At 38.2% G+C, this 21491-nt stretch overlaps 1 protein-coding gene across 6 annotated transcripts in view; it reads right to left on the bottom strand.

The window, feature by feature from the left end:
* Positions 1 to 21491, bottom strand: part of LOC124179503 (carbonic anhydrase-related protein 10) — a 90424-nt gene that overhangs the window by 33702 nt on the left and 35231 nt on the right. For all 6 annotated transcript variants that reach the window (XM_046563955.1, XM_046563958.1, XM_046563957.1 and 3 more), the window contains one exon: positions 15502 to 15549. In XM_046563955.1, coding sequence (XP_046419911.1) covers positions 15502 to 15549 — 48 coding nt within the window. The remainder of the gene's footprint in view (positions 1 to 15501; positions 15550 to 21491) is intronic.

The raw sequence follows: 21491 nt of genomic DNA, 5'->3' as shown, positions 1-21491 counted from the left end.
GAAAAAAGTGTTCACGTAAGTTTGTAGAAAACAATAACCTGACCAAAACGTATCATCGCAGAGTGAAATCGACGAATCAACTTTACTAAATTTCTAAAACAATTTCAAAGCGTTTCGAACGAGAAGCTTTCGTTTATAATTCTAGTATTTTATACTTCCATATTTTCAAATAGATCCTCGCAGTCTACGAATGAAACAAATTAATAAACGGCAAGAAGCAATCTTTTCAAATAAAATCACACTGCAAATGTGCTCGCAAATTTCTTCAACACAGTAAAGAGAGAAACACTTGTTCTGCAGAGCTTTCACTCCCATCTTTCGCACCCTCGACTTTCGACTCTCGACTCGAGTCTTCAGTTTACTTCATCTCTGATCCGTGATTAGAATCAGTGCCAACATCACCGTCGTCGTCGTCGTCGTCGTCGACTTTTCTTGCGGTGTTGACGAGACTCGACGAGACTTTGGGGTCGCGATGGGGGCGAGAGAGCCGAACAAGGGAGGAAAGAGGAACTCTCGTGGCTTTTACCGCGTCCCAACCAGTTGAGCTAAGTGGCGAAAAGCACCCCCGACGTTTTATCCACCCCGCGACACGCGCCTCTGCTTTTGCTATTGCTTTCGCTTTCGCTTCTCTTCGTCTCCCGGCAAATTACAGTTCCGCATACGGACGGACAGGCAAAAATATATATCCGTAACTGGATATCATGTACACTCAAAATTTTCGTGTCTCCACCTGTACAATGTCGGAGGTTTTACTTTTACGTTCGCAGTCGATAATTTCACCGTTTTTGGTTTTTGTTTCTCATTAATTGTAGAAAAAAAGATACATCGAAAGGTGTCGCTGATGCTGATTTAACGTTGAACTTAATTAAAAAAGTCTCTGCGCATACTGGAAATTTTTTTAAATACACAGAACTCAAACCCTGAATGACAAATTTCAACGAATTAACAATATCAGAGAAATCACATTATCCCAGATTTTTTTTTTTTTTTTTAATTAAAATATCTTCATTACTTGACCAATTATGATAAACAATGGCTTGTTTAATTTGTAAAGAAATTCCCCGCAAATGATCTAGGTTAGATTTAGTTAAACAATAACAACAGCGATGTTATCTTTTAGAATCGTCAGCTTGTTAGAAATTGTAAATTATTACAACGATTTCAAACACTCGGATCCGATTTTTATTTAAAAATATGACAAGCTAAAAATAAAAAAATGTATCTGAGAGAAGATTAGTAGGAAATTTATTCGCGTTCGGAACAAGCAGTTTTTCACTAAAATCTTAAGAATGTTAGGAATTTTTCGGTAAAAAAAAAAAAAAAAAAATAGTAAAACGTGTTCAAGTACGGTTGAAAAGTAGCATTTTAAAATTGTTTTCCTGTAACACGAATATTTTTTTGATTCGATACCTTAATCCGATTAGTTTCAGCTCCGTTTATCGAACTTATAAATTGTCTAATATTTACGCTGGCCTAGTTTCGCGAAAATCATCTTTCGGTCATTTTAGTTTTCTCGGTAATAATAATTTGTCTTTCACCCTGAGACTTACTAATCCAGAAAGTTGGTTCAGACATATCATTTATTTTTTCTACGCCTGATAATTAATTATTGGTTGCGGAAATGTCTCGTAAACTTTGGTAGAAAAATGTGACACGCGTTATCTTGACTTCACAGAGACACGCTGGCCGGAAATTTTCCACCCCTAGGCGTGTAGCCATCCTATGCACGTGCCCGCAAAATGTATTAATGTATGCATATGAATTCCGAACGGCGAACGCGACGAAAGAAAGAAGGTATACATAAATATAGAGGGGATGCTTTTAAACTGGAGAAAACCCGGCGCACGAACCTCGGTGAAAAACATCTTAATTGGACTGAGCGCCCTGCGGTTCTCCCTCAGAGTGAACGAAGCTCGCCACCCTTGAGCATTCGTCATTAGAACCGAGTCTATTCGCATCGAATGGCGCCTCGGTCGCCAAAAAATGTTCCACGTGATGCAGATGCAAGTGCAGATAATGCTTCAGGGCGAACAACGGATTGCAACAATTATCAACAAAAAACACAGCGAGTATCTCTTTTTCACTTTTGCTTGCCCGTATGCGAGGGGTGAATTTCCCAGCTTCCGTATGCACGAATGCTCCGCGCGACTCGTGTAATCGAGATAGAAGTATGAAGAGTGGGGGATTTTCATTACGAATCGGAAACTGCACAATAGGGATCAGATTCTCATTTCAGGTGGGTATAGAATTTTCCAAGTTCGAAACACTCGATTCGGTTCGAATAAACGGAAGGACTACGTATAACTATGTGCACAAATTTCTCCAGGCTAATTAGTAAATTGTCGGTAAGTATTTGAGACATGTCGAAGATTAATGAGAGATACACAGAGAGAGAGAGAGAGAGAGAGAGAGAGAGAGAGAGAGACGAGGCGGAGAAACAGGGATAAGTTGGGATCTGGAGGTGTGAAATAGGTAATAATCAGACCGTCTTCGGTCGTACGGAGGATATGTAGAACAGAGAGATCGCGATGATGGTTGGCGGAGTAATTGAAGCAGGTGTCGAATGAACTTTGCAGCGAGGAAGGAACGGGCGGAGAGGGAGGAAAGGTAGAAAAGGGGAGGGTAAGGTTTGGCGAGGAGCTTGTTAGCCTTAGCCTCCCGCCGCACTTAATCACTTTTGCTAATTGCAGAATGATTGCTCGCGGGGCTTGAAGTTTCAATAATAGGGTTGTTTCCTTCCTTCCACCGCACCGACAACTTGCCGGGGGTTTGGCCTCCGCCTCCCGCCTCCAGCTGCAAGCTCGGGCACGTGATAAATGTGATAATGGTCTTCCTCTCCCTGCCGTGATAAGAAAGTAATCACTACTCCTCCGCGTGGTATCCAATTCCCAACCCCTCGACACTCCCGATAACCTCGCCTCGCTCCTTCAAACTCACATCGCGGGGTCGCCGTCCAAGTATTAATCCGATTTTTTCATTATAATACAGAAAAGTCAAAAAGTGGTCGGACTTTAACTTTTTTCTGACGTAGGTACTTTTGGTCTTGCGAGATTTGGGAAAAATCAATGTTTATGTCGATGGTTTGGGCTTCCTAACCTAACCTAACCCAACCTAACCTACCCATAGTAAGTATCGTGACCTGAGTTCGTTCAACCTGAGTCATCCTGACCCAAGTTCGTCTGACTCATGTTCGTCTAACCTAAGTTATCTTAATCCACCAGTAGGTTTTTGATCAGTTCAGAGTCATCCAACACGTCTAAATAACTTGTCTCTGGAGATCCGATTTTTAGGAAAAATTCACTGGATTACGAAAAAAACATCTACATGTGAGCGTAAAAAATCCTCATTACGAACAATTCCAGTTGAGTTTTGACGATCGAGAGATATTTTCTCGCGGATAATGCTTTCGGCACGATATACCTTTAATAAAAAGCTCGTCTTTCATACAACGTTCGCATGACCGACTGACTGACCCTAATTACACCCGCAAACACCGGCAGGCACTCTCCAAAGTTTGACAAAATATCACGGCACACACCCGGAACGGCAGTGGTTCGAATAATCGTTAGCCCCGTCAGAATGGAATTTAGATTCCTCTGTGTTTTACCCTTCTGACTTTCCTGCCCCCATTTTAGGGCCACAATTATTTGGGAGTCAACGTATCCGGGTCTAAAAATCGTGGACTAATATCCACGTTATACACTTTTTTGATCTTCTTTTTCAAAAATTTTCATTAATACAAATCAGCATTATATTTTCTCATATTCGAAATCAGTTTTGATTTGACCGTGAAAAAAAAAGCCATCCAAGTAAAATTATTTGTTTATTAAAATCCAGGTATTATTTTAATATAGTTCTGTCGCAGTTCGGCAAACTTTTACGAACGGAACGAAAGGATTGTAAAAAAAAAAAACAGAAAATAATTTATGCTGAAAAATGGTAGACGGGGTGAAATTAATACCACATATGCAGAAATAGTAATCTGGAGAACACGAGACGACGGTTTTTGCCTAGCTCATGCTGAGGGTGAAATTTGCACCCCTGTTAAGTTCATTTATCTCGGTCCGCCGCAGCTATATGTTATACACAATATATATATATATATATATATATATATATATATATATATATATTGTATAGATGTACAACGCGAGTAGGTGTAGATGCTCGTTCTATTCGCGAACCACCCCTGCGTGTTGACCGTACGAATTGAAATAAATGAGATTATTTAAATGGCGTAATTTACGGTGCAGAGGATGACTGTGCATCGCATATATACATATATATATATTACATGTATATGACCGGATAGAAGATATGTACAGAAGAAAAGGAAATGTATAAAAGAATAAAGATACGCCAAAAATTGATGTACGATTTATTTTAAAAGAGAAGAAGAAAAGAAAAGTGTCATACCCTCGATGCTTGATGTCCCTGAATATTAGACTTATTTTGCATCATCTGCTACATTTCATGGATTGATATATCGTTTAGCGACTCTTTTTATGTACGTATAAATATTTAACAAAGTTTATAATTCCATTTCAATTCGTTCTTATATTTCACTCCAAATATTTTATTATCTCTTACCCGTTTTTGGGAAACGCTCATTCTTGTTTGCGTCAACCCTATAATTGAATAATATCAAGGGAAGACTTAACCCAAACAGGTTTACGTGCACGTGCCTACCAGAAGGACCACACCATAGAACGAGTGGTACACGGAGAGACAAATTGTTTCCAAAAAGTCCTATAATTGCTGACATCTTAGGGACATATCGACATTTCTCGTAATATTTCTTACGGTATAAAGAAAAGTCGTTATTTGAATACTACGTTTTATTAGTTCACCAGAGCAAAAAGTAATAAATGCTCATCGCTGGTTATAATCCGCAAGTAGTAAAAATGAAAGTAGTGAAGGCTACTAAAGAAATAGGAATAACGAACTAGCGAATTAATATTTCTTCCATCAAAATACTGATGTAAGTTCCCTATAACGAACAGGAGTGTAGAGTGGATGTGATACATCTTGGGCTAACTGTATCGAAATACAACACAAGTCGAGAAATTGTATTACAAAGATTCCCACCGGGAATAGTAAATTCATCGACGAAAATTTTCGACTAAATTCGATACTCACCGAGCTTCGTAGTTTAAATTCCATGCTGACCATTGATTTTTCACGAGATTTGAGTTTGGCAGGGTTAACTTCGCCTGCGCTCATTATTATATATGGCTGCACACAGATACGTAGATTCTCGCTAGCGCTGCAAATTATCATCATGTAGTGCATAACGAACCGCGTTTATAACATGAATATGTAACTGGAATTCGTCCGGACTACCGAGCGTATAGCTAAGAGTAACAAGCAAGGTATTCCAGGTCGATATTTCCGATTTGATTTCTTTTGTAATATGTTACAGTAGACTGAAAACCAAGTGACACGAATTTTTTTTTTATCTGCCATTAAACACTTTAAGGGGGTAAAACTACCCTCGGAAGTGAGTCATGTCAAGGGGCGATTTAGCGGTTTCACCCGCAAGAACATAATATTTTTCAACCGATCCAACTGGAAAAGTTTTCTCATAACGAGAAATGAAAAATGTAATTTTCTCAATAAGAATAAAAAAAAATAAAAAATAAAAAAACCCGCCAAATCGCTCCTTGACATGCTTACCTTACTTTCGAGGGTTGTTTCACCCCTTTAAAGTGTTTAATGGTAGGTAAAAAATACCTGTCGCTCAGTTTTTGGTCTACTATAACATATTGTTACAAAAGAAATGAATTCGGAGATATCGACCTGGGACAATTTCCTTGTAAGATAGGTTAGATCGAAGCTAAGTTAAGGTTAAGCTTAGATAGACGAAGAAGTGAATACGTAATACTAATTGTCACATTCAATGTAAATATAATATCTGCCGTCCATTCCCCATATGTATACCATACATACGGTTAGTAAAAAATGGATTCAGTAAATTGATGCGACTAGCAGACGCTGTAAAATCTCTTCGAATTAATGCTGTACAATTCTTCCAAGATTTACTGGTAAAACTTGCAAAAATAACGTCACATTTTCCAAGGCACGATGACAAATCGCTTGGCGCTGCGATTTTCCCATAGCAACTTGGAGTCACCACTGCTAATTGTCACATGTTTTACCATCGTTTTTATTGTTCTTAACTTCTCACAAGAAGTTTGTACCGTTGTCTACGACTGAATAGTTATAAAGGGGTTTCTGATTTCAACATGCTTGCCTAGGCAGCTCGTACACACTCTGGAAGTATGTCCAGATTTAATATAAATGTATACAAGGCAAGTACCGAAATTCTTACCTGCATCCGTGGGAAAGGTGGATGCAACGAACCTGACACGCTAGTCCCAGAGGACAGGGGTAGTTCAGGGTGAATAAGAAGGCCCAGAATATTATCTCTACATATGTGAGAATCTTCCGTATTGGTTCAACTTCCATAAAAATGGAAGGAACCAATTAGGAAGCACGTTAGAAAACAACACGCTGACGAACGAATTTCTTAAAAGCGTTCCGTTGATTAGAATCAGGGCAGTTCGAAAGCGTCATCTGATTATAGCGGTTCTTCGAAAACCTTCGATCAGAGCGGTTCGTAAAATATCCTAAATCAAGGCAAGTCCTCTAAAATAAGCCTGATGAAATTTCGTACTTGTCTCCTTATCGAATAATACCATTTTCACAATAATATTCAATAATTGTGACTTTGATTCAGTTGGATTTGAATAAACCTCGTCATTGTGTTTAATTTACATTGTGAATTAACCTAATTAATTACCTTCAACGTGAATAAACCAGACTTGCAAACCTATTAAACTGTCTCCGTACCAATTTTTTATTATATCCACTGGCGCCCTATTTGGCATTGGTGAATTATACTTTTTTCTTTTGAAACCTCTCCATAAATCCACACTGTAAATAACAGGTTGAAAGTGTGGAAATAAACACAATTATTAGAAGAAATTTCATTCATTTAGCCAGAGACAATAATTCAGCTATCGCAGCCAGAGCAATCGTGCGTAAATTTTGTCAGACAATCTATTTAAACTCCGTACTTTTAGAAAAAGTACGAACAACGTAGCAGTTTATACCATATCCAGTCACCGCCGGACACGCAGAGCCGCCCGCATCGCGAATTATCAAGATCAACGAAACGTAAATGGCACCTTTTTCATCCAGCAGCTGATTCCCTCTCAACACGAGAGCATCACCAAGAGAGAAAAACTCATCGTTCATTTCAGGCGAATCGTATTTAAAAACCTTGTCTTAAAACGAGTGTTAAATTATTGTGGCGATTTGATTCTTCCGTGAACAAACAATAATCAAACTCAACCGGTCACAAAAGAAACCTGTGAGACGGAAGAAAAAAAAATTCTGTCAAACGGAAATTCTTCAAAATGCATTTATATTATGAGACGGACAATGTTTTAAGATTCTGCGATACGTCCATTTTGTATCCTTCCTCCGTTTCCAATCAATTTTAATAGTTTTCCGAAAAGACAAATTCGTATTAATACAAATCTAAACGGAAAAAAAAGTCTAGATAGCGAAATTTCTTTCCATCATACAGTGATTGGGTACGTATAATAATGCTTCGAAAAATTTATTCGCTCGTGGCTATTTCAAAATTATTATAATGTTTGGAGGTGAGAAAGATAGAAAGAAAACCGAACCATCGTTTATATTCCGTATCAGCCTTCGCTCGACGCCATGTATACATCTGTCTGTGTGTCTATACGTACACCTACGTATGCATGTAACGTAGTTACGCGACAGGGTGGATGGCAGGTGTTGAACGGTGGTCACCGTCTCTCCTTCTACCTCCTCCTCGTTTTGGTATGCATGTATGCATGGAATATGTTCTCTCTCTCTCTCTCTCTCTCTCTCTGTCTTTCTCTCTTTCCCCCTCTCTTCGTCTTTTCATCCCCCTCTACATGTATATCCAGGGATGCGAACGAATCTCCCCCTTCCGTTCCCCGGAATCCGCCCCGCAAACACGTTGGACGGGAATTCCCGTCCGCAAGTTTAGGGGTACACCACATCGGCATCGATATGCTGCGAATTTCCTTCCCCTTCCTCGCCGTTCTTACCACCAAAATCGACACCTGGACATCCCCGCGTGCCGATCGTATACTGCAGTGACCACCGGACAAATCCGCCTACTGCACCACCGGCTGAAGCTCCGATTCCACGTACCCTTTAACACCCCCAAATTCGACCGCGAATATCGCATTGCCCGAATTCGACCCCTGGCGAATTATGGCGTGGCGGGGAGGGAGGGTGAAAGCAGAAGTCACGATATATCGCGACGGGGTATAAGCGCGTCTGAACATAAAAATCGGGCTCGTCGTTATTTTGGAATTCGTCGGAATTCGACCGGGACATTCTCCAGATTGGTTCCAAATAAACGAAAGAAATCTCTCCAAAAGAGAGCTGCGGTGGCTAAGTAGGACCAAGCAGTTACAACGGGACTAATAACCAAATAAAACCAAACATTAACGAGACAAGATCACGCGCTGGTGACGATGGCCAGAAAACTACCATTCGCGATGCAAACATTCCCTAGCTGCGATCGCAAAACCCACTAAAAACAATACACTTAACAACAACGCAAGCAGAAGATGAGAGACAAGGCGAGAAATATTCAACGAGCCAGTTCAACAACAACAATGTTGCGAACACCGCAGCACCGCCTACACAGTGGAATAACAACAGTGAGTCCCAAAAGGTGACTAACACCAAGAAGCGACTCGAAAGCCCAAAGGATGACAACGGAAAATTCGAACAACCAAGGGTGAACGCGACTACTATGGCTGAGTAATACTACTGTGGAAACAAATAATAGCTTACTTTCAAAATCCACCCCATATAGACGACATAGAAACCGATTGGCAGAACGAAAACGAGCCAAAACCATCCCCGATTAATGTAACGGGTGTAACAGAACTACTAGATCAAATAGCTAAAGACGACTGCACGCTAAAAGCCATGAACGGGGAACAGGTCAAGATCCAAGCAAAGGTAAAAAAAAAAAAAAAATTACCTATGATCTGCATGGATCTAGAACCCCGAGAAAACAACAAAGAAATTTATAACATCAAACTACTTATGCACACCGTGGTAGTGATCGAATTACCCCGAGTCAAGAGGAAAATCCCACAATGCACAAAACGTCAAAGGTATGGGCTTACCAAAAATTACTGTAACCAGACACCAAAATGCATCGAGTGTGCGAGAAGCCAACGTACCGAAAAATGCTTCCTTTCGACATTTTTATAATGATACCGAAAGTCGATATTTTTGTTTTTAAATTTTGTATGTATTTAAAATAGTCTGAGAGTTTTGGATTATAAAAAATAATTTGTTTCTTTTTTTTTTTTTAAATAGTCAAGAAGAAAGATGTGCTATCGACTTGAATTTCAATGTCATGTCATTTTCAATTCTTGTTTACTGAAATCCTTCGATATCTGTATTACAGTGCAGTGAAAAAGTAATATTTTGAAAGAAATAATGTATAGTTCTTTGCTTCGTATTCTTCTATCTTTCTGTATATTAAACTAGTTGTGAAAATGTATATTATATTATTATCATTATAATACCGATTAGGTACGTGCACCTTGAATTAATTTTTTATTCATCAACCTTTGAATAAGATGTTGCGAATAATTCATTTCCTCGGCTTCACACCCAATGTTTATAATAGCATACAGATAAGCATTATAAGCAACTAGAAATAAAGACGAATAAATAAAAGCTGGGTATCATAATGTATAGTAAAATACGGGAAATATAAGTGTCACGTTATCGAATTTGCGTGCATGCGAAACATTTGCTTTACAGACTTTTTGGAATGCAGAAAATTGAGACGTTACAGAAAAGAGTTCTGCTATACTCTTATTCATTAAATTCCGACGAATATTTCAGCTTTCAGCTTTTCCATTTCTAAATTTTCTGCACATAAAAATACACCTATAAATTTTTAACAATTTCGGGTTCTTTCAAAATTCCATATTCCCACTCTTGCATTTTCTGAACTTTCGATATTTTTACCACCACCCTTATTTAAAAAAAAGAGTCAAACAAAATTTACCGAAATGTAGACGAGCTTCGTTAATCCTTTGATCGGACTCGAAGTCAGTTCGTAACCGTTGCTGCTGCTAAAACCGGCAAACCTTTCTCTCAGCCCGTCGAGTCGCGTCGCGTCGGTTGTAACAGCGTGTTTATACTGTCCGGGATTGGGTGTATTACGAGCAACACGAGCAATTATCTTAGTTAATTAACAAATTTACAACCATGAAGTTGTTGTAGGTACCCGCGCAACGGTTGCCGCAGCCTCCCTCCACTCCGTTTTCTCCTAACTGGGGCTAGTTCGCACCGCAATTTTCTAAAAGTACCGCAACTACGGTCTGACGGTTCAATTATTCTCTATTTCGTCTATTTCATTTATTTTACCATCCTTTTTTCTTTCTATCCCCCTTTACTTCTATACAAAGTGAATTCCTAACGACTGCGCGGTCCGTCGTCTGCTAAAATTTAATGCGCACGCTCTACAATCCGAGAACGGCTGTTTACCAGGGCAACCAACCGTCGTCAAAGTAACCTCAAAAATTTTGACAGTTCTCGCTGGGAGTTTTGCTCGACACGATCGACTGTAAAAATTTTTCAGCTCAAATTCATGACGGTTAGTCATTGGTCATCCTGGCAAGCAGCCAGGATTGGGAATGGTCATAGTGGTGGAGCTGGAAAAGCATGGCTGAATATTACGTGCACCGAAATGTTCATCAGTTTATTTACAATCAGTGCTCACTTGTTTAACTTCCATGGTATTGAGAAGAAATTTTATCTGCCTTTCCATTTTATCTAAATGACTTTTGTGCTTTAATAATTTATTTCAATTCTAACTAAAACTGGTTACTTTTTCGGCCACCAGATGTCACAACCAAAGTGATCAGTTGGCAATTATGTATGTGCATATAGGTATGTATGTACGCATGTGTTTGATTAATTTTTTTGTCCGACGATATCTTGAGAGGGAGTTTTCGATTTTCAATAATTTCAGCCTCAGCCGTCGCGAATTTTTTAAACTTGGAACTGATTGGATTTTGGCTTTGACCTGTTCAATACTATTCAAATTATTTACATAACAAAATTCCAAAAAATAAAAGAAAAATAATAAATTCTAGAGAACAGATGAATGAATTCGGATAAAAATTGGTACAGTTAAATTTTTTGGGTCGCTAATCACGAATCTAAAGTTAGATTTGAGAAATTTAAATTCGACGTATTCAATATACTGAAAAAGCTAAAAACATTTGAATTTTGATGAAAAATTCTTACTCGAAAGTTTGATAAACGGCCGATCACGAATCTAAGATCAGATTTGCGAAATTCAATATGGTGGAAAATAAATCTGAAATTATTCGAATTTTGGCATAAATTAGTATGTGGAGGTTTTTTGGGTCACCGATGGCAATTCCAAGGTCAGACTTGCAAAATTTGTAAAGATGGATCCGTAATAGTAATTGAATACAGAAAAAATCATCATATTTTCATGTAATATGGTACGTGAGGACTTTTAAATCGTTAATCACGAATCTAAATTTGTAGTTCGAAATTCGAATTTGATATTCAGGTTTTTTTTCTTCGAACTCGGAGGTCACGGCCAGCCTAAAGCCGCTGGTTTCTTATATTTCTCGCAAACCGGGCATATAATATTTTCAAATCTATTTATTAGAAAATATTGGAAACTCATTTCTTTCGTTTCTCTTAATATTCGTTTGCCCACCCTCTGAAAATCTCGAAAGTCTGTTTTCCGACGGATTAAATTCAGCCAATCCCCGCATGAACTAACAACAATAGTTATATTATCATAGTTGTAGCGACGATGCGTGCGCCTCGTTCATGGCACGTATAATAATTCGCGAGACTTCGTGATTCGAGGAAAGTCAAGAAGTCAAGTGGCTCTGTACGGTAAGGCTTAATATGTACCTACGTAAGGTAATATAAAGGCAGCCGACGAGGCCAGGCCGAATATAAACATGCAAATGCGTCGAACCGTGCAGCCCTCGGTTTCTCTAACTGTGCACTTTTATGCCATGAAAGTTAGAGGCGGTGTAACCTCTGATCTCCAGCCTAGAGGGCATCCGACACTGCAAGCAACGTCAAACGAGAAACAGCAAAAATACTAACAACGAAAAAATCACATTACCGTTACTGCTGTTCAATTAACAAAGAAAAGAAAATTGAACCAAAAAGTCTTCGTCGTTCCAGTTTCAACGAGGAAGTGAAAAATCAAAGATCAAAAATGGTTAGCGATTAATTACGATAAATAAATATTCCCAAAGTCAAATTTTTGTTTCAATTTTTTCTTTTATCAAGGATTGTTTTCGTACGTTTGCTTCATTTCGCAAAAAAATCCCGTATCACGGCAATTTTCTTACGATTATACGAATGTATGCGTGTAAAAAAAGTTTTAAAAAATAGCAAAAAAAAAAAAAAACTCGTCCGTACGACGCGTGACGACGAATCACTTTCAGCTCACGCGCGACCCCGTTGCATAAGGCAACGCGAATATATCAATCTGCTTCCTGGCTCTGCAGACCTTTGAGTAACTCGCAATGAATACGATTATCTACATATAACTTTGCGCGTGTGCGTGAATATGTAGACATATGTTACATATTTCAAGATATATCCGGTTCGATTCTACGGAAATCAGTTCCACAAAGCAAATGTTCTAGAGGATAATATTTTCTGTATAATAGACTCGTTTCTACAGAAAATTTTTTTGCACAAAGGAATTCGAGATTCGCATCAGAATAATTCTGCATGATTTATTATACACGAGAATTGTTCTGCGGGAAGATTCTTCTACAAAATATTTTTCTACAGAATATTTTTCTATATAAATTTTTCTAAACAATATTTTCCTACAGGTTGTGTATAACAACGCACATGAAGAGCAATCATCGAATTGTCAAAATCATAAAATCTAAAGCTCGCTCGGGATCGGATGCCCAGTGTAGCTGGATTTTGTGCTCGTGCGCTCGCTTACTCGTTATCAGTGTTTTACCAGATGATACGAGATTAATGAGACACCCTTACGCCCTCGCTGCTCACAAAAAAAAGAAAAAAAAAAATTAAAATTCGAAGAAGAAAAGAATGCGCAAACCGGGATTTATATACCCAGTGAATTTTGTTTGCCCTCGCTTCTGACACACACTATACATGTAGGTACATGCATTAATTATTTCTTCAACACACAATTCTTCGCCATATTTTCCCCTCCTCCTAAATACCTGTAACATGATGATACTTGTACAATAATACAATTGCTTTATACATATGTGTCTTATGGAAAAAAAATAATTAAAAAAAAAAAAAACTGAGGGGCCAATCAGTTGCAATGGCGAGGTAAAACTTTGTGGCATATAAAACTACAACGGCAGTGAGAAAGTAGAAGGAAATAATCAATGACACGTGAGATTGTAACGTGTTTTGGACCATAAGAAGAATCGAGTAGCATAATAACGTTGCACAAACATACGAACATGTACGCGTACGCACGTATACATGTGTATTGCACTTGCTTGAGTATACGGGGCATTTCACGCGAAATCGACCAGGATCTGACCCTCGACCTTTTGGATTTGTTACCCAATTTTTTGTATCGTTGTTCCAGCTCAAAAGAGTACGAAAATATTTTTCCAACTTTTTCAAGTAACTTTGTTTTACCGAAAACCAACACGTCTTTGGACGTAATTCAAAAATATGAAAAAAAATTCTGAAAAATCTTGTGGCAGTTATCAAAATTTTAAACCTGTACCCATAATCAGCTAGCATTCGCTTCTACTTTTTTTGAGCTTTTGAATGTAGAAAAAAATGAAATAAAAAAATTAGATTAATTAGGTTGCCGTTCAAACATATTCATACTTAGCCCAAGGTTTGAAGTCATTTCTATTAGCGTGTTGTTTTCAATTGTTTTTCCTTAAAAAGCTGAAAAAAAAGACTTGAAGCGAACGCCGGCCCACTCTGGGTCTAAGCTTAATAATTTCGATAACTGAAACAAGATTTTTGATTTCCTTATCGATTTCCAAATCACGTCCAAAGACACTTTGACGTTTCTAAAATCCCAAGTGAAACAAGAAATAAACTCAAGAAAATTTTGGAAAAAAAAAAATCCAGTACTTTTTAGAGTTGCGATAAAAATATAAAAAATCACTGTCAAAATCCACGAGGTCGAGGATCAGACGCTGGTCGATTCGTCGTGGAATGCCCCGTACGAATACAAGCAGGAAAGACATAACGTTGAACGCATAATAAGTTACGACCGATCCGCGGCGATCGGGCTCGGGGTGAAAAAGGCGGGAGAGCGGCGGTAGTTTTCCGCAACCTTCCGTGTAGGTATTTTTTACGACGTAGTCAGGAGGGCGGAGGGTGGCAGGGCAGGGAGTTTGGCCTGGGTGAACCGAAACTGACTGCGGAGCTGATATATATATGTATATATATATTTATATATACATATGTATATATGTATACACAGCGACCAGCCGGCCGACACAACTTCTGCTTTTTAAGGTTACGAGGTACGTATAGTAGGTACGTAGGTAGGTAGGTACGTGCATGTATATTGCACATACACGCCGCATATCATGTATAATCCGCGCCGGCGGAAGAGAACGAGTGCAGGCGGCGCCAGCCGTTACACCCCCTAACTCAAAATTCACCCCCGACGATCCGCTGCCTACTTCTTCCCGAAGGAACGCGTTTCGCGCCTGACGAGGCAGGGTTCCACACCCCACCCTCCTCCCAGTTTTAATAAACCAAGGGAGGAAAATGAGGGAGCCGCGGAGAGGAGGGGACGATCGGGTAAGATGGTCAAAATATATCTATACGTACATGCGAATGTGTATATACATATAGGTATGCATGTATACGGAAGGAAGGAAGAAGCAGAAAGAAGAAGAAGAAGAAGAAGAAGAAGAAGAAGAAGAAGGTAGAAACAAAAGAGAAGAAAACACCGAGAGAGAGAAAGGAACATTTGTACATGACGGAGATTAAAAAATTCTCCGGTACATGTGTATGTATATGTATATGTATACATTATATATGTACAATATACGAGTAGGACGATGTGGGGGAGGATCGTAAGTTTAAATTAAGAAAATTAAGAAATTTTCGACGGAAAAATGTTGCCCCTCTCCTCCCCCTTTCTATTCTTTTCACTTTTTCCTCATTCGGCAATGTAATAAACGCGCGTGGTAATGTAATAGTACTTTGTGTGTATGTATCATGTATACATTTATACACGTGTATACATATACAGCCACCCTTTGCAGGGTTGAAAAATTCTTTCTTTCAATTTCAGTTGTTGCTTTTTGTTTGGGTTGCTCGCATTTTTTTTTTTTTTTCTTTTTAATGATATTGTTCGCGTTTCCGTTCCGGTTTTTTTTTTTTTATTGTTCTACCATGACATACCTGATATTCCGTCGTAGGTCCACCATTCTTCCCAGCTGGCTTGGGACTCTGAAATCAGATAAATATGTGATTCTCATTAATGAATGTCGCGTGAAATTGTAAAAATCTCATAAATGTAGTTAGAAAATTTGTTCTTTATATTCATGTATATACCATTGCTTTATATTTCGAACAATAGTAGATATTACGGTTTGCTGCGGTTAAAATAATTTATTTAACACTATACGGGTCACTCAAAACTAATCAAAGTATCGTGACATTTTTTTTCTTTTCAATTCACGATGTGAAATTTTTACTTTTTTTACATACTGCACAACTGACGATATACCGAAGGAATTGAAAGACAAAAAAATTTCGTTTGAATATGAATCTAAATTACTTGGCTTAAGCAAGAAAATTTTCTTTCAATCCGATAAATTTTTGTTTCGAGCTGGGAAAACATTCCAACACGTTCATATATTGAAATTATAAAAGACATTTTTTTCTGGTTGTATTAGCGTGATTTTTTGCACACCGTTTTAATAGTTGAGAAGAAGAAAAAAGAAAATCTGCAATCGATATGAGGGTATAAAACGAAAAGCGAAAATGGTGCGGCGAAAAAAGTGGATGGGAATAAGATTGGCAGTTTGAACCGATAGGAGCGTGTACCTATGAAGCACCATGGGCGCATAACTTAAGTTTTCATCTTGGCTCAAGAAGAGCAGCAGCAGCCGGAGCTGCAGGAAAAACATGCGATTTAAGCTGAATTATCAATTTCTTTTTCACCCTATACCTAGATATAAAACCGGCCGTCTCGCTGGCTGCGCGATAATACAATTTTACAAGAATACAGCTGAGGGAAAAATGGTTGAAACGATAAAGAAGAAGAGGCGAAATACCTCCGGAGCTATGGGAATGAGGAGGAAAACAGGGCGAGGAAAAGGAGGGGAGGGATAGCATAATGAGAGTTAAGGCGATAAATAAACAGCTTTTAATAATTCAACTGCGATACATAATTCAGCCAGCCCTATCGTCGAGGGGGATGGTTGGAGGAAAAAAGAGGGGCTGAAAGAGAAAGAGAGAAAGAGAGAGAGGGAGAGAAAGCAGGCTGCTCTCGGTCTCGCTGGAAAATTACAATATTTTTATGGCCTTCAATCTGTTACGACCACTGGCTGCCGAGAAGACGAGGAGGAGAAAACCTGCGGTAAGAAAATGAGAATGGGAACGAGAACGAGGAATAAGAAGCCGGCTGAACAGGGCCGCATTATGCGAACGCATAGAGCGGAGAAAGGGGCGGGTGGAAGATCGAGAGGGAGAGGGAGGGGGGGGGGGGGGAGAAAGAGAGAGAGAGAGAGAGAGAAATAGGAAAAAATTGATATATTGATATATGATGATATATTTCATTTTGTGAGTGGGGGTAAATATATAGAAGCATCAGTTGGTTAGTAAAAGAGTCACAGTGTCGAATTTTCAAAGACGCGAAAATATATGCAACAGAATTTTTTCAATGTCGAAAAGTCCAAGTGTAGAAAACTCAATATGCAGAAAGATGAATTATATAAAACCAGAATATAAAATGGTTGAAATTCGGATATATTCTTACATTCATTCTGACAATTTTGTATTTTGGTCTTTCTACGTCCTGACTTTTCGATTTTGCGGCCTTTCCATACTTGAAAAATTGTATAAAATATAATTTCACATTTCTAAAAATCGATATTGTGAAAATATTTTTTCTCATTTCTCGGTATCTCCACCAAAATCTTTTTTTTTTTGCTATCCTGTGAAAAAGCTCTCGACAAGTTTCAAGCCTGGCTAAAGAACAATAACACCGCCGCAGGGTTTTTGATGAGATAACGTAAGTAATAAAAAAATTGTTTTTTCTTTCGTTCTGTTTTCTCCTTCGTTAATGAGGAGGAGAAATTTGAGGTGGAAAAAATAAAACGTTTTATAAAGGAAGCGGAGGTTGCGGTGCGGCCCGTCCCTGCGGCATGCGGATAGCGGAAAGCTCTGCCCTCGTTCGCTGAATAAATTTACGTACGTTTTATGAAAATTACCGCCGTTGTACAACCGCGCAATACCTGACGTATTGAGAGAGACGAAAAAACGAGAACGCGGGGAGAGAGAGAGAGAAAGAGATACGTATACGGTTACCAATCACGCCACACGAGGTGAAAATTTCTGGCTCAGTGCCGTAGTTGGCGCGCTTTTTTTTTTTTTTATTTTTGTTTCAAGATTTCGTAAATTTTGATATTTTCTCGAATATTTTTCAAATCTTCAAAAACCGGTAATTACACGTGTATATTTAATTTAACAAGTTATACATAACTCGATTAATTGATTTCCATGTATAATACATATATTTACAGAAATCAATTGATCACATTCGATATGAGTTTATTTCAAGTATGAAAAATTAAATCCATTATACAATTTCTAATCGATTTTTAAGCGAATGAAACGAAAAAATAAAATAGTACTACACTAAAAACACATTATTTAAAAAAAGTAGACTTTTCTTACTCTGTTGTAGCAAGAAAACGGATTATCTTATCGCGCGCAATTTATAAAGTCCATACATAATTTTCAGAATTCAACAATGTTCACCTCTGCCGAAAACCTGAATTTATATTTTGAATTATTCTAACGGTTCGGAAAGTTAGAAAATCGTGAAAAACTTGATAGAGGAGAAGACAGTTTTTTTTTTTCTTTCTAAACACATCATGTCAGTTTATTCAAGTTGTGAAATTTTTTTGAACTTATATAACATGATCACCGACTTGAAAAATGGTGAAAATGAATTTTTTAAAGTGTTTTAATTTTTTTTTTATACATCACACAATTGTTTTAATCAGAATAAATAATTATCTATATCAGTAAAAAATGGTGACAATAGTTTTTTGACAGCGCTTCAATTGTTCTAGACCCGTTTTTCTCATAGTCAGTAATCGTTCGTCTTAATTAAGGTGAAAAAAAAAAACATAAAATAAAAAAACACAACAACAATTGGTTAAAATTGCTTTTTTCACAGCGTTTCGATTGTTTCCAAATTTTGTTTCCCATTTTCATAGTTGCGTTAATCATTGATCCGAAGAAATCTCATGTCATCGTCAACTTGAGAAAGAGAGAGACAGATAGAGTGAGAGAAATCTCCGGAGGAAATGATTACACATGGTAAATAATACCGTGCATGGAAATGTGAGTATAACTATATCATGTGTGATTGGAGGGTGCAGTGGATATGGATATATTCGTTTGGAGCAGGGTTCGCGGGTAAATGGGCGAGGTGAAAGGAAACGGTTTTCCGCCCCACTCGACGCCCGCGTATAACGCGACCTTACCCTCGACCCTCGAGTGCGGCCTACCTGCCCTAAGCACGCGTAACACGTGTGTTACACGCGTGCAACGCGGACACGGCTACGCAAGCTTAAGTGGCCGAGTGTCGTCAAGTGCTGCACAACGAGTTCCTAGCACCCTCGAAACTCTCTGTTTACACTACATTGGAATATATTATACGCTGATATACGCGGATAAACATGCGTGAAAATAAAAAGAAAAATCGAAAAAACTTTAGGCCACAACCGATACTTCCAAAAACAAAAAATCAAAAATCATCGGGGATGAAAGCTCGATCAAGTTGATTAATCGTCAGTTTCTTTGAACGGAAGCTAAACTTTCCCGTGAGACTTGCTCGAGCGGACATTCGAATTTTTATTTTTGGAGTAATGGCGTGTTAAAGTTGGAAGAAAAAAAAAATAAAAAAAAAAAAAATAAAGGTAAAACGTTAAGGGGTTACACCACCCTGAAACTTTCTGGAAATCGATTTTTTTTTTTACATTTTTTTTATCAAAGTTTCAACCCTGAGGACAATTTTCTGCTGAATGCGAAGTCTGTGCGTATGAGAATATTAACGAAGATGTTAATTTTTTTTCTACCGCACTGTGCGGCGCTCGCTCGCTGCAGGTGTTAAATACTGTAATTATGTGGGTGACGGGTTGTTTAAAACCTTCAGGGCAGTAATAGACTTCAAACCGTGTGGTAACGATTTGGAACTAAAAAAAAAAAAGGGGGAAAAGACTCCGCAAGGTGAAAAAAGATGATAATAAACTAAATAGGCGGTAGAGGTAAACTTACAGGAAAGTTAATAGACGAATTGAGCGTTTACTGTAGATTTTCGATAAGAAGCAATTGTAATTCCGTAGAAGATATGAGAAACGCGATCTGGTCGACGTTTTATCCTAAATCTTCGACCAACGAACAACCTGAACGCGAATTTTGTCTGCCCGGTGAAACGAGTTGGCGTACTTGGCGAAAAGCGGAAGTACAAGCAAACTTTCACTAATATCAGCATAAATCTGCGCTTCGTAAAGATGTACAAAAAGCAATTCGCCCTGTTTACGAATCTCTCACTGACACAGAGCATCTGCTCGAACGGTGTTTAGGACAATATAATAAAAACTGTAACGAAAGCATATAAACGCTGCGATATGAAAAATCGTACGGAAAATAAATGTCATGTACGAAAGTAGTTGAAATAGCTGCTTACATCGCTACTTGTATTTACAAGTGTTGCTATAGTAATATTTTATTAATATTATACGTATTAAACACAACCATTGGAGCTAATTGTTATGATTGTAATGCTATGCATTTAACCTAAGTTAACAAAATATTTTCATTCTTTTATGTTTCGAGCGAACCGTGAGGCCGTTAAGAATTCCGTAGATTGGCGATGGAAAAAAAATTGATGCGCACGGAGGTGTGTATAAATATTTTTAAATTAAAAAAAATACATTTAAAAAGCTGAAAACCTCTACTAAAAATGTGTAAAGATGGAAATAAAAAATATGCATTAGTTAAGCTACAAAATATTCATGAATACCGAATCTCATTTCAGCCTCTCAGGATGATGCAACCCCTTAAGTGATTGCAATTGTTAGACCAGAATTTTCATTTTCGTTAAATGTTGAATCGACGAAACGACGATAATCAGTGTCTACGACAGGGTGAAATTTTTTTTTTAGCAACAAAGTGATAAATTTCAATTTTAAAAATGTACCGCACGATGTTATTATACACCTGAGTCAGAGCGACGAGGGTTGCAGGTTTAAATACACTTTTCGCGTGTTTTTCATTTCATCCGAATATATGTAAGAGGGAGAGAAGAGGAGGAGTTTCGACCCCTCGCGTGCGTTCCCGTAATCAGTTAATTCTTCATTGGATCGTTATAATTTAAATTTATTCCCTCGAACCATTACCAAGAAAAAATATCCTCCTTCTCTTCGTCTTCTTCTTATCCTTCTTATTTTCTGCAATATTCCAATGACGCTGCTGGAGCTCAGAAAACAAAAATTCGTAACAATATTTTCAACTTCTTCCCTCAGTTCGTAATAATTCCTAACCCACTCTTGAAAATTCAAATGGATGAAACAATCGTGTTGCGTAGGATAGTTGTACTATATTTGACCATCAATTGATCCAATTTGTGGCCACACTCATTGCATGTATAAATAAAGGCCTGATCACGAATCTCATAAGAGTATTTGATCGGCTTTGACCGTCGTAAAAAAGAATTATGAAAAGAATTTATTGGTCTAAAGTTGCACCGATATTTACTTGAAAGATGGCTTCAGTGAATAAATCAACAATCGAATGGGTTTCCAGTACCAGAAACAACGGAACCGTCTTTTATGTCTGACCAAAAATGGCTGCCTGGTCTGCACAATGTACAAACGTCGTTTCTAGCCTCAAGATAATTTACACCTGCAGAGGGTGTAAGAAAGGTTCGATTTACTCCCGAATATATTGCATGTTCCGTCATATTGGTCCGTTTCTTTTCATTCGCTTCCCTCGGAGCAATTCGCAGCAGAGATTTGACGAAAGAAGGGTGGAAGGGATTAAGAACTACCCCTGACCACTGCGCAGTTATAGACAGAGTGGGATTTTCTCTGGATGAGAAACGTGGAGAAGAGGGAGGCGGAATCCTGCAACGACGTCGAGGTGAATAAGGG

This window comes from Neodiprion fabricii, chromosome 4, assembly GCF_021155785.1.
Source record: "Neodiprion fabricii isolate iyNeoFabr1 chromosome 4, iyNeoFabr1.1, whole genome shotgun sequence".
In the NCBI taxonomy this organism is placed as follows: Eukaryota; Metazoa; Arthropoda; class Insecta; order Hymenoptera; family Diprionidae; genus Neodiprion; species Neodiprion fabricii.
The sequence above is the reverse complement of the archived record's forward strand: the minus strand, read 5'-3'. Positions and strand labels throughout refer to the sequence as shown.